General features: G+C 41.5%; 1 protein-coding gene across 1 annotated transcript in view; it reads left to right on the top strand.

Moving 5' to 3' along the window:
- XPO4 (exportin 4) overlaps positions 1-13,601 on the top strand; it is a 254,758-nt gene that overhangs the window by 194,003 nt on the left and 47,154 nt on the right. Inside the window, 1 exon segment of the mRNA XM_030200298.1 lies at positions 6,162-6,455. Within this exon segment, the coding sequence (XP_030056158.1) occupies positions 6,162-6,455 (294 nt within the window).

Raw genomic sequence — 13,601 nt, 5'->3', positions numbered from 1 at the left:
CATATATAAAAAGTATATAAAACATAAATATAATGAATATAAGTTAAAGCGGAAACAGAAGAAATGGCTGATAAATAAGAGATGGACATGCAAAGTAAAAAATATTGTGTTATGCGAATAATACACTCACCTTTATACATGGGATATGGTCAAAACAAGCATGCACTATTTAGGGGTTATCAAAATGCACTCCTACCTCTGTCTATGCGAACAGAATTTAAACCTGGTGCAATAGATGAATGTAGATTCCAGGATAAAAGACCGCACTGGATATACTGTGAGACAAATGAAGGGATATAGTTTACATTGATGGTTGATGTAAAACTTTAAACAAACCAAAATACATTGCTAAAAACCGCTAATCGTGATTAACTGTATAAATAAATGTGCACTACTACAAAAGACTAATCATGAATAAATATATAATAAACCATCTATATCTGTATTGAAAGCCGATTAAAATAGCAAACCGGTTATTGAAAAATGGTAAAAAAAAGATTATGAATGAAAAAGGGGTGCACTGTGTCAGGCAGGCAAGAAATGGCACCAAAAAAACCACTGCCAGAGAAGCGGTGACATTTAAGGTTAAAAACACGTTCAACTGCTTCTATAAAACCCATTACATTACAAAAATGTAATTGGACCAAACTACAAGGACACACACAAAATCTTCCAACTCGTGAATAAACTACTAGATACAACACCAGTCGCAACCAACAGTAAAGACACACCAGGAGCAGATGATCTCGCGAAACACTTCAACGAGAAAATCATACAACTACGACTTAAGATACCTGTCAGTACCATCGACTATGCTGAACTCCTTGACTGTCTAGACCCAGATCCTGGCATCCACCCAGCAGACAGAACCTGGACCAACTTCGAGATCCTATCAGAGGATATCATCTCCCAAACGCTCAAAAGATTTGCCAAATCTCACTGCAAACTAGATATATGTCCAAACAATCTTATGACATCTGCGCCTCAACAATTTATAACAGACATAACGAAACACCTGAACTATATGTTACAAAATGGACTCTTCCCGAAGGAGAAAGGAAACATTCTACTCACCCCCATACCCAAAGACGCAAAGAAAAGTGCCAGTGAAATAACCAACTACAGGCCAGTAGCATCCATTCCCTTAATAACAAAACTAACGGAAGGGTTAGAGACCAAACAACTCACAAACTACCTAAATAAATTCGCAATACTCCACGACTCCCAGTCAGGATTTCGATCCAACCACAGTACCGAAACTGTATTAGTCACTCTCATGACTAAATTCAAACAAACGATTGCAACTGGAAAGAACATACTACTCCTACAATTTGACATGTCAAGCACTTTCGACATGGTTGATCATGGAATATTACTACATATCCTCGAGTACTTCGGAATTGGAGGCAACGTTCTCAATTGGTTCAAAGGATTCCTAACCACACGATCATACCAAGTGACATCGAACTCAACTACTTCAGCCGCATGAACACCTAAATACGGAGTCCCACAGGGATCCCCCCTCTCGCCGACTCTATTCAACTTAATGATGATACCCTTGGCCAAACTATTAGCAAACCAAAACCTCAACCCATACATTTACGCAGACGACGTTACGATCTACATCCCATTTAAACAAGATCTAAAGGAAATCTCCAATGAAATCAACCAAAGTCTCCATATCATGCATTCATGGGCGGATGCATTTTGGCTGAAACGTAATGCAGAAAAAACCCAATGCCTAATTCTCACCTCTCAACATAACAAGAACAAATTCACAGCCATTAACACACCAACCCTAAACCTTCCAATCTCGGACACCCTAAAAATTCTTGGAGTTACCATCGATTGACACCTTACACTTGAGCCACACGAAAAACACAACTAAGGAGATGTTCCACTCAATGTGGCAATTAAAAAGAGTAAGACCTTTCTTCCCAAGGACTGTTTTCCGTAACCTGGTACAATCAATGGTGCTCAGTCATCTAGATTACTGCAACGCAATCTACGCCGGCTGTAAAGAGCAGATAATCAAGAAACTTCAAACAGCCCAGAACACTGCAGCTAGACTCGTATTCGGCAAAACAAATTATGAAAGTGATAAGCCCCTACGAGAAAAACTACACTGGCTCCCAATTAAAGAATGCATCATGTTCAAAATTTGTTCCCTAGTTCACAAAATCATTCACGGAGATGCACCAGCCAACATGTCAGACCTGATAGACCTACCGCCCAGGAATGCCAAAAGATCATCCCGCACATTCCTAGATCTACACTTTCCTAATTGCAAAGGTCTAAAATACAAATTAATACATGCGTCAAACTTTACCTACTTGAGTACACAGTTATGGAACGCAGTACCGCGCAACTTAAAAAAGATCTACGAACTAACGAACTTCTGCAAACTACTGAAGACCTATCTCTTTAACAAGGCATACCACAAATATAATCCAATGTGAATATACACAACTCCTCCACATATATTCAGAATTGACTTATAGTATCTACTTGTTATACTACTATTGTGTTTTTCTTTTTCATTATCATGTTACCCAAGATCCTTCTGTAACACTAAATGTCTATTTTCTAATATGTTTCCACCACTCATGATGTATTGTAAGCCACATTGAGTCTGCAAAGAGGTGGGAAAATGTGGGATACAAATGCAATAAATAAATAATAATAATAAAAACTCTCAAAAAAATAAAATGATAAAGTATGGTGTGCTTACCAGTCTGCTGTCTCTCAGAAAAGGTCTCAACACACAGCTGCAATGAAGGGCAAATAGGAAACATATAATATGTAAGCCGCATTGAGCCTGCCATGAGTGGGAAAGCGCGGGGTACAAATGTAACAAAAAAACAAAACAAAACTGATAACATCACACATTTTAATGAGCCTAACATGAATGATATGAGATCATGAAGAAAAATGAGATCCTGTTCATGAAGGGCTAGGCTGTCAAGATGATTATCAGGCTTATTTTCAAAAGAGGATGCCCATCTTTCGACACAAATCACAAGATGGGCGTCCTTCTCACAGGGTCGCCCAAATCGGCATAATCGAAAGCTGATTTTGGGCGTCCCCAACTGCTTTCCGTCACAGGGACGACCAAAGTTTCCGGGGGCGGTTCGGAGGCATAGCGAAGGCGGGACTTGGGCGTGCCTAACACATGGGCGTCCTCAACCCATAATGGGGAAAAAAGGGTGTCCCTGACGAGCATTTGGACGACTTTACCTGGTCCAGTTTTTCTTACGACCAAGGCACAAAAATGTGCCTGAACTGATCAGATGACTTCCCCTTACTCCCCCAGTGGTCACTAACCCCCTCCCACCCTCAAAAAAGAACTTTAAAAATATTTTGTGCCAGCCTCAAATGTCATACTCAGGTAATCGCAGCAGTATATAAGTCCCTGGAGCAGTTATAGTGGGTGCAGTGCACTTCAGGCAGGCAGACCCAGGCCCATCTCCCCCCCCACCTACCTGTTACACATGTAAATGTGAGCCCTCCAAAACCCACCAGAAACCCACATCTAGGTGCCCCCCTTCACCCGTAAGGGCTATGGTAGTGGTATACAGTTGTGGGTAGTGGGTTTTGGAGCTATGAACCTGGTAAGGGAGCTATGAACCTGGGAGCTTTTTCTGAAGTCCACTGCAGTGCCCCCTAGGGCGCCCGGTTGGTGTCCTGGCATGTCAGGGGGACCAGTGCACTACGAATGCTGGCTCCTCCTACGACCAAAGGGCTTGCATTTGGTCGTTTCTGAGATGGGCGTCTGTAGTTTCCATTATCACCGAAAATCAGAAACGACCAAGTCTAAGGACGACCATCTCTAGGGACTACCCTAAATGTCAAGATTTGGGTGTCCCCGACCGTATTCGAAACGAAAGATGGACGCCCATCTTGTTTTGATAATAGGGGTTTCCCCGCCCCTTCGCCGGGACGTCCTGTGAGGACGTCCTCAGGAAAACTTGTGCGCCCCTTTCGATTATGCCCCTCCACGCCATTCCTGTGACAACTGGTTAAAAACATACCAGGTTAAAGTAGACTGGAAAAAAAAATAGGTTAAGATTTTTTTTTTAAATGGTTAAAAGAAAATGTGCAAAAAAAGGTAAAAAGTTATATTAAAAAAAACCCCATAAACTGAATCAATCAATTAAGTGTCTTTTAAAAAGTAAAACCAGAATAAAATGTGAATGAAAGTAACTGGAAAAAAAAGATGTACACACAGGTAAGCACATTAAAAAAAGGGTTTGTAATCTATCTCTGAATTGAGACCCTACTAGGATGGTTATGTGGAAAATTAGTGTTTTTGTTCTTCTTATAGGAGGAACTTATCAATGTTGCCGCCTTTCCAAGATGTATGAAGGACTTTGGTATGCATAGAATCAGACAATTCAAGACTTGTTTTTTTTTTTCTTTCAATGTTCTACTAGCAGTGTGGTGGTAATGTTGCAGCTTATACAACTCCTGTGTTCTATTATGCGAGTTTTGATGTCTCTCTTGTTTCTCCCTACATACAAAAGCCCATATGGGCACATAATGATGTAAATGACTTGCGTTGTCTGGCAATCTGAAGAGTGTTTCAAAGTATAGACCTTTCCTAATTGTGGATGGGTGAAAGTAGAGGTCTTAAGTGCATATGGGTAGATACTACATCATCCACAACGTCTATTGTCGAAAGACTAAGAGGCAAATTTTCAAAGCACTTGGCCTTCCTAAGTTCCGTAGGTTTCTATGGAACTTTGGAAGGCTAAGTGCTTAGAAAATATGGCTCTAAGTCTTCTAAGGGGTCGGTAACTGGATCTGGCAAAACTGAAGGGACAATCTTCGATCTTAAGTTTCTTCATCTAGAGTAGGCTATTACTAATTTTAAATTTTTTTTAAACAGTCATGGCCTTCGAGAATATGCTTCTTGTCCTGTTTTTTGGTGAGTACTTCACTTCTGAGTTTATTGCTGGCCTTTACAAATGCATCTTGGATGCATGAAACAGGACAAGAAGCCACCAGATGGCGTGTGCACACACTTAGGTACTTGCATATAGCAACACAGGTGTCTAGAAAATTATAAGGAAAAACTGGCATATTCTCGAAGGCCATTTGGATGCCCAGTCTTCCAGTTTCCTAAGGTCTTCCTGCAATTCACAATCTATATATGTGTTGACAACTTTGAATAGTTTTGTGCCATCTGCAAATTTAAAAATCTCACTCGTTTCAATTTCCAGATCATTTATAAATATATTAAATAGCACTGGTCCCAGTACAGATCCCTACGGCACTCCACTATTCACCCTCCTCCATTGAGAAAAATGGCCATTTAACCCTACCCTTTATGTTCTGTCCAGTAACCAGTTCCTAATGTACAAAAGGACATTGCCTCCTATCCCATGACTTTTTAATTTTCTCAGGAGTCTCTCATGAGGAACTTTGTCAAAAGTCTTCTGAAAATCTAGATACACTACGTCAACTGGCTCAACTTTAATCACGTTTATTCATGCCTTTAAAAAAATGAAGCAAATTGGTGAGGCAGGACTTCCTTGGCTGAATCCATGCTGACTCTCTCCCATTAAACCATTTTGTGTTCCGTAATTGTATTCTTTATAATAGTTTCCACCTTTGGTGCTTGCTCTGTTCTGCTCTCTGTGTCGCCACAAGTTTAAAATGGTCCTGTTTACCTTCCCCATGAATAGGTTCTTCCTCTGCTGCTCCTGTTCATAGACCCTTTTTCATTTTTGTCAAAGATAACATGAATAAGTGTATAGTAATATAAATTATTGGAAAGCAGAATAGTTTATGCAAAGGCCATTGCAAAAGTGACTTGTCTTAATCTTGTATTAATTGTCAGATTTTGATAACTATCATTACAAGATAATTTGAGACAAATGTGTATCTGCAGTTTTTCAAAGTTTGTCCCATTTCACTAGGAACAAAACAAATCAGGATTAAGTATAAAGGGGAATTGTAGAGTTGTATCTGCCTTGCAGACTGAATTGTACAAAAATATTGTGGTTGTACAGATGCTTTAGTACTGTTCAAATATTTTAAGGTAGTCAAAAATCTTAATGTATAATGTTCAAGCAGGTCTATTGCTATGGTTTCTTGTTCAATCCATAATGGAAGTAGGCACTGGCAGAAGTGACATGTAGAACTGATTTGTTCTTCAGGTTCTTCAGCCACTCCAGCAGCGTTTTCTGAATGTGATAAATCAGGAGAACTTCCAGCAAATCTGCCAGGAGGAAGAAGTGAAGCAGGAGATCACTGCCACACTAGAGGCACTCTGTGGCATTGCTGAGGCCACGCAGATCGACAATGTAGCAATCCTCTTTAACTTCCTTATGGACTTTCTCACCAATTGTATTGGGTTAATGGAGGTTTACAAAAATACTCCAGAGACTGTTAACCTGATCATCGAGGTGTTTGTTGAAGTTGCACATAAACAGATATGCTATCTTGGTGAAGTAAGTACAAGTGTGAACCCTTGACAGGTGCTTGACAATACTATGGTGTCCACACACATTTGTTCTTTCCAAGTACTGTAATTGGAAATGGTACTATACTTTGAAACTGAGTAGAGTAAGGTAGATGCCTGGAAAAATTGAGCTCTAGTCTGAGGGAGTGCTAGAGGTTATGAATTTGTGTTGTGGTATGGTAAACACCCAGATTTTTTTCCAGTCTGTAGAACAAACACTGGTTTTCATCTGATTGGGAAACAATGTTTGGCATGCATGAGTGGTTTATGTAGGTCTTGTGTTTGGAATTTGAGTGTTTGCAACATACTGTTTTACAGTAACAGCCAGTGCGTTTTTTCTATCAAAAAAGGTGCTGGTACTCAAATGCTAGGCCAGGGGTGGGGTGATCAGAGGGACCCATCCCACAGTAGCCAGGCCCCCTGCAACCAGTCACAGAATCTATGACAAGGCAGAATTGGTTTATAGAGCCTGAGCTCTTTCATTAAAACTTGGGGTCCATGGGTCAATTTTGGCAGACAGTGGAGAAGGTGCTGGTACTCAGTACCCCAAAATACCCACTCAAAAAAAGCCCTGGTAACAGCACTTCTAAAGCTAGAGTGGTCACCTTAGGGTGGCTAGAGATAAAAATGGGCAGTAACTGCTTGCTTAGATCATGATTTCTTAAATGTCTTTTTGTAAATTATGTTCCAACAGATGGTTAGAGATGTCAGAATTATGGTTATGCTTGTTTATGGTAATTCCTGTAATTGGACACAATTATTGTTTACACTTCATACTTAAATACATCGAACAAAAAAGCAGGTCACGAGCTTGACAATGATGTGGCTTGAAACAGTCCTGTGAAGAACAACTAGAACAATTTTGTGACACCAGTAATAGGTGTGGGATACATGGGGAGAGATCTTGAAGGACAAAAATTTCATTACAATAGTTGGTCATGGTCAAAGCTGTGTTTTAGGAAGTGCAGCTCCCTGGCTGTGCTGTAAAGGTACATCATTATGCTTGGTGTGTGCTGTGTGGCAGGAATACAGAAGCCATGTACCTTAAGCATCTACGAGATGCTCATATCTTTATTTAATTTATTAGGATTTGTTTACCATCTTTTTGAAGAAATTGACACAACGGTGTACAGTAGCAAGTATTACCCACACATAGGCAATAAATAATTACAACAGTGAAATATGCAAACAGTACACATTATAGTATGGTATGCTACTTATGTCAGAACAATACACATCAAAACATGTTAACAACAAAAGGGACAAGTAAAGCTGGAACATATAGATAAACTAGTAAAAGAGGCCCGTTTCAGAGCAAATGAAACGGGCGCTAGCAAGGTTTTCGTCGCCATCACCCCCTCCCCTCCCTCCCTGGCCAACCCCTTTGTTGTTCTGCCATTGCTCCGCCCCCAACGTCATGACATTTGACGTGAGGGCGGGGCCCGGAGTGATTTCCCACCTCCGCCTCCCTGCCTCCCTCCCTGCCAACCCCTTTGTTGTTCTGCCATTGCTCCGCCCTCAAGGGCGGGGCCCGGAGCGCTTTTGGTGGCTTCACCACCACGAACCTTCGAACCTTTTTGAAGGAAGTCAGGGCTTGGCTTCACTGACATCAGTGTCCTCAGAACATTGAGGGTGAGTTTTATTATAGTAGATAAGAGGAGCAGGAATTTAGGTAAGGGTGACAAACTTGAGGAAAAATTGCATATGTAGTCAGAAAAGGGATATGCAACTGATCTCAGCATGCATGTGGTAAGCACGTCTTGCTGCAGTATCTGTGGCAATGTTGGTCCTTGGGGTGGGGTGGGGTGGGGGGGGGGGACCAGCTAGCTAGCTAGTTACTTGCCTCTTCCTTTAAAGGCTTGGTAGAAGAGCCGGGCGTTCACCTGCTTCCTGAAGTACTGTCTTGCATAGGTGAAGCCTTTCTGCGAGTGCATTCTAGGGTGGAGGTGGGGGAAAGGGGAGAGGGATACATAAGCACATAAGCACCGCCATACTGGGAAAAGACCAAGGGTCCATCAAGCCCAGCATCCTGTCTGCGACAGCGGACAATCCAGGCTTCAAGAACCCGGCAAAACCCTGCGAAGACTCGCTGGTGGGTGTCACATGATTTCTTTTGGAGAGGGTGTGGCAAGGATGTTCCTTAGGGAGGACCTTAGAGACCTTGGAGGTGCTTAGAGAGATCACGTACCCTGGCCCATTTCCTTTAGGGCCTTGAATATCAGAGACCAATGTTTTAAATTTAGTCCTGTATTATACAGGTAACCAATGAAGGTTTTGCAGAAATGGGGCAATGTGATTATGTAGCTTACAACCTATCGGTCGTTCTGCAGCGTTCTCATTCTGTTGAAGTAATTGCATACCCTTTGTAATCACACTAATGTAGAATGCATTACAGTAATGCAGCCTTTATGATGTCATGGCATGAACCAAGGTGACCAAAGACCGCATAGTTGTCACAGGTGTTAGTGGCATCTACTGAAGGTTACTTGGAGGATCAGTGTGAATGTTGAGTTCAGCTGTACCTCAAGGCTTCTGACCTGTGATTTAAAAGGAAGTTTGTAGCACCCAAAAGGAATTTTGATGTCAGGTATGTGGTCGCTTGTGTTGTCCATAGGAGCTCAGTTTTACTTGGGTTCAGACAGTTGTTTAGCCCATTCTTGAATTACTACAAGACAGGCAGTTTTACTCAGGGCTTGTCGGTAATTCTGGCTCATTGATTGAGTAGTGATAATTTGTTCCAGTAGTGCTAGCATATTGTTGTGGTTCAGAATTAATCATATGATCACTATTGCCAAATGGCTCCAAAACTGTTGCCTCGCGCATCAAGTACTGCAGTCCACTAAGAATATCTAAAATAGCTCCCCATCTTGTAGGTTCCTGAACCAGCTGCTCCCATGAAGCAGTCATTTATTTCATCTACGAACTTTATCTCCCTAGCTTTTTCTGATGTGACATTTATTCAGTCAATATTGGGGGTAATTGAAATCAATCCAAAAAAATAAAGGGCTACAGAAAATCACCAAAAACAATTAATTAAAAGAAAAAATAAACTCTGCAAAACAATACAATCTACCAAGCATAGCACACCAATAAAATCTAGTTGCTGATATTTATATCTTATCAATCACAAACAGATGTTAAAAAAAGGGGGGGAGGGAGGGGGAAGGAGGTCCACATTCTGGCTACCATTAGCTATACTCATGGAAACTTCGAAATCAAATTGATACAATCATTTGACAAAAAAAACATCAAAAACTGAGGAGAGAGACCCAAACATGGCGAAAAAAAAAACCTCCACAGCTATTGATGCTGTACAGTGCTAGGTCAAAGAAAATAGATCTGTCAATATAAATGCCTTATTCAAAACATCAGCTTCCAAGTATATCCCTATCAGTATTCTCTTGTTCTTCACACATGGAATTTCTATATATAAGGATTCTACATTGCTATCTGTTTCTTGCTGAATTTTTATTTAATTTTATTTATGTTCCCTCTAACATAATGCCACCCCCTCCAATTTGATCCACCCTATCATTGCAATATAATGTACCCTGGTAACACAGTATCTCATTGGTTGTCCTCCTTCCACCAGGTCTCTGAGATGCCAATATATCTAATTCATCTTTTAGTGCAGTGTACTCCCATCTTATTTTTTAGGCTTCTAGCATTTGTATATAGACATTTCAAAATGTGATTTTGTTTTGTATCTACAAACTGGTTAGCAATTGGCAGGGATAATTTGCAATCTTTAGTCTGTTCTCCCTTTAAAGGCTCCTGACTGACACCTTTGTTGCAGCCTGTCAGGCTGCCTGTTTTGATAGTATCCTTCAAAGATACCTCCCTCCAAGCCATATGCTCTTGAACGTCTGTTGACTTCCCCCAAAGTTTAGTTTAGAAGCTGCTCCATCTCCTTTAAACTAGACACAAAGGGGTGGGGGAAGAGCAAGACAGTCTCTCAGGAGTGCATGATTGGGAGTGAGGTATCTTTGAAGGCATCAGGAGCGCATGATTGGGAGTGAGGTATCTTTGAAGGCATCAGGAGCGCATGATTGGGAGTGAGTTGTCTTTGAAGGCATCAGGAGCGCATGATTGGGAGGGAGGTATCATTGAAGGCATCAGGAGCGCATGATTGGGAGGGAGGTATCATTGAAGGCATCAGGAGCGCATGATTGGGAGGGAGGTATCATTGAAGGCATCAGGAGCGCATGATTGGGAGCGAGGTATCTTTGAACGAATCGGGAGCGCATGATTGGGAGTGTGGTATCTTTGAACGAATCGGGAGCGCATGATTGGGAGTGAGGTATCTTTGAACGAATCGGGAGCGCATGATTGGGAGTGTGGTATCTTTGAATGAATCGGGAGCGCATGATTGGGAGTGAGGTATCTTTGAACGAATCGGGAGCGCATGATTGGGAGTGAGGTATCTTTTGAATGAATCGGGAGCGCATGATTGGGAACGAGGTATCTTTGAAGGACGCTCTCAAAACGCAAGTTAAGGCATTCCAATAAAAGTTGAAACAAAGGCAAAAGGAGGTTGGGATAGGCAAGGAAGAATGGTGATGAAATGACAGCTAATCAGTGGCTTGCAAAGATTTATATGCACTAAGAAAAGTCCTCAGCCACTTGGAAAACTTATTTGTTTTTGCCCTTTTCATCAGGGCCTCCGAGAGATTGAGCTGGATGCTGCTCCCCCCCCCCCCCCCCCCCCCCCACTGCAACTCCAAATACCTTGGCTGTCAGGGATCCCCAAGCCCCGCCAGCAGAAGAAACTTTCCTCCATCGCTGTTTTTCACCGCATTGCCTGCCCTGCAGCTGCGTTTCCCCTCATGTCATGCATACTCGATTTCATCAAAACCGAGTGCATGCGAGGTGTGAGGGAAAAAAGTTGCACAGCAGGCAATGCAGCAGAGTGAAGAACAATGGTGGAGGAAAACTTCTGCTGCCAGCAGGGCCTGGGGACCTCCACCAGCCAAACCAGGCCTGAAGCCCTGTGTCTGCTCCTCTCCAGCCTGTAAGTGTGGCCCAGCGCCAGAGTTTTCTCTCTCCTGCTCCTGTCAGGATGCGGTCACCTGGGTTCCGTCAGGAGCAGGAGAGATTGAGAGACCCCAGCACCTGGCCTCCCTTGGAGGCTGGGCCTGGGGGAATTTTGCCCTCGTCCCCTCTCGGCGGCCCTGCTTTTCATAAGTTGATTTATGTAATTCCTATATTTTGTTTTCATATGTTTTAGATGTTAAGGTTTACTGTTCTTTCACATTGCAGCCATGTAATTTGTTCCTGAAATTTTAGCAGTGAAAATACAAGAATTTTCTTAGCAATATTTGTGGTGGCCTCCAAAAGGAGAACAATATCCTTAATAATGAGAAACTTTTCCAGATAGCTTAGTTGTACCATAGCAAGTCGAGTAGGCTGTGTTCCCCGTTACAGCTGAAACAGTTAACTAGAAACTTTCATGACTGTTTACTTTAAAGGGAAATGGGACTTGATATACCGCCTTTCTTTTTTGCAACTACATTCAAAGCGGTTTTCATATAATATACAGGTACTTATTTTTGTACCTGGGGCAATGGAGGGTTAAGTGACTTGCCCACAGTCACAAGGAGCTGCAGTGGGAATCAAACCCAGTTCCCCAGGTTCAGAGTCCACTGCACTAACCACTAGGCTACTCCTTTAAAGAAAAAACTCTGACCTTGATAACTTTTGGCAAGGACTGATTTAAAAAAAACAAAAAAAAAAAACTTTTGTTCTCTGAAGAAAATACCTGTTCCCTCATTATATAACTACTACTACTACTATGTAACATTTCTAGAGCGCTACAAAGTGTACGCAGCGCTGTACAAACACAGAAGCAAGACAGTCCCTGCTCAAAGAGCTTACAATCTAATAGACAAAAAGTAAAGCATTTAAATTTAAAATATTTAAGCAGTCAAGCACAAGAGAACAGTCACAGAAGGACTGAAGATGTTGAAGGGTGATCAGTGTGATTAGGTGTAACTCTGGTTGGAGTAGTGGGAGTTATATGCATGTATTCGAGCTATGTGCTCAGTGGTATTATACTATAGTGTACATGCACGACTGTCTTAGCATATAAATGCAGGGGAGGTGTTTATAGAGGAGCATCATGGGCTGGGCATAGGCGGGGCCAACATGTATATGCGTAGCATGCAAAATGCTATAATTTATGCACTAAAATTCCTCATTTAGGTGCTAACCTGGTGTAATTGAGTGTGCCTAAATATAAGGGGGGGGGGGCTTACCAATTTACACAAATATTCTATAACAGAAATTACGTGCATAATTGCTGTTATAGGAATGATGCACTATCCACTTAATTTTGACACCTAACTTTGGTTCCTCCAATTGTCTCCATAGTGCATTCTGAAATCACTGCACTTCTACCTTAAGGCTACTACTTAAGAAAATAAACATATCCATTTATTTTTTCTTTTCCTTGTGAGCCAAGTTTAAAAGCTCCCTTTGAGGTGTCTCTTATGAATGTAGGTAATCTCTTGATCAATTTGATTTGTTGTATCACAATCAAGGTTTGTATTGAGGAGATTCTGGTTACCAGAATAATTCCTTCCCTTCCTATATATCTATTGTTTCTAAAAACTTGAAAGTGCTGCTTTCCCTTTTGCCTTATAGAAACACAAAATGTACCCAGTAACACATGTATATAGAATGGAGTACTGTCTAGACAATATTTGTGTACTTTTCTGCTTTTACACGTGCCTCTGTTTGCCTTCTCCCATATCAGCTTATGATTAAAGGTCTGCAGATAGACACTCTTTGTCATAAAAAATAAGAAACCCCAGGGCAAATTCATTTGAGGTAGTTTTCAGAACAATGGGGGTAGTTGCAGAGTTTGCAGGTATTTCTCCCCATTCTTATTGCACCAGTTCTCAAAAGGAAAGGTACACATACACCTTTCCTTTGAAATCTGCCAAGGAAAAAAAAACTACCTGCTGAGATTTGCACCTGCTTGTTTTACAGATACATTTTCCTTGGAAAAACAGTGTGGTGTTTTGAAAATGGAAAAACTGCATTGTTGCCTCCCCTGACCTGATCCTACCCCTAAGCTTTCCCATTTCCCCCTGCATGTTAGTAGTCCATGTTCATATTTTTATCTGCACACAGG

The sequence above is a fragment of the Microcaecilia unicolor genome, chromosome 4, assembly GCF_901765095.1.
Source record: "Microcaecilia unicolor chromosome 4, aMicUni1.1, whole genome shotgun sequence".
NCBI lineage: Eukaryota > Metazoa > Chordata > Amphibia > Gymnophiona > Siphonopidae > Microcaecilia > Microcaecilia unicolor.
The sequence above is the reverse complement of the archived record's forward strand: the minus strand, read 5'-3'. Positions and strand labels throughout refer to the sequence as shown.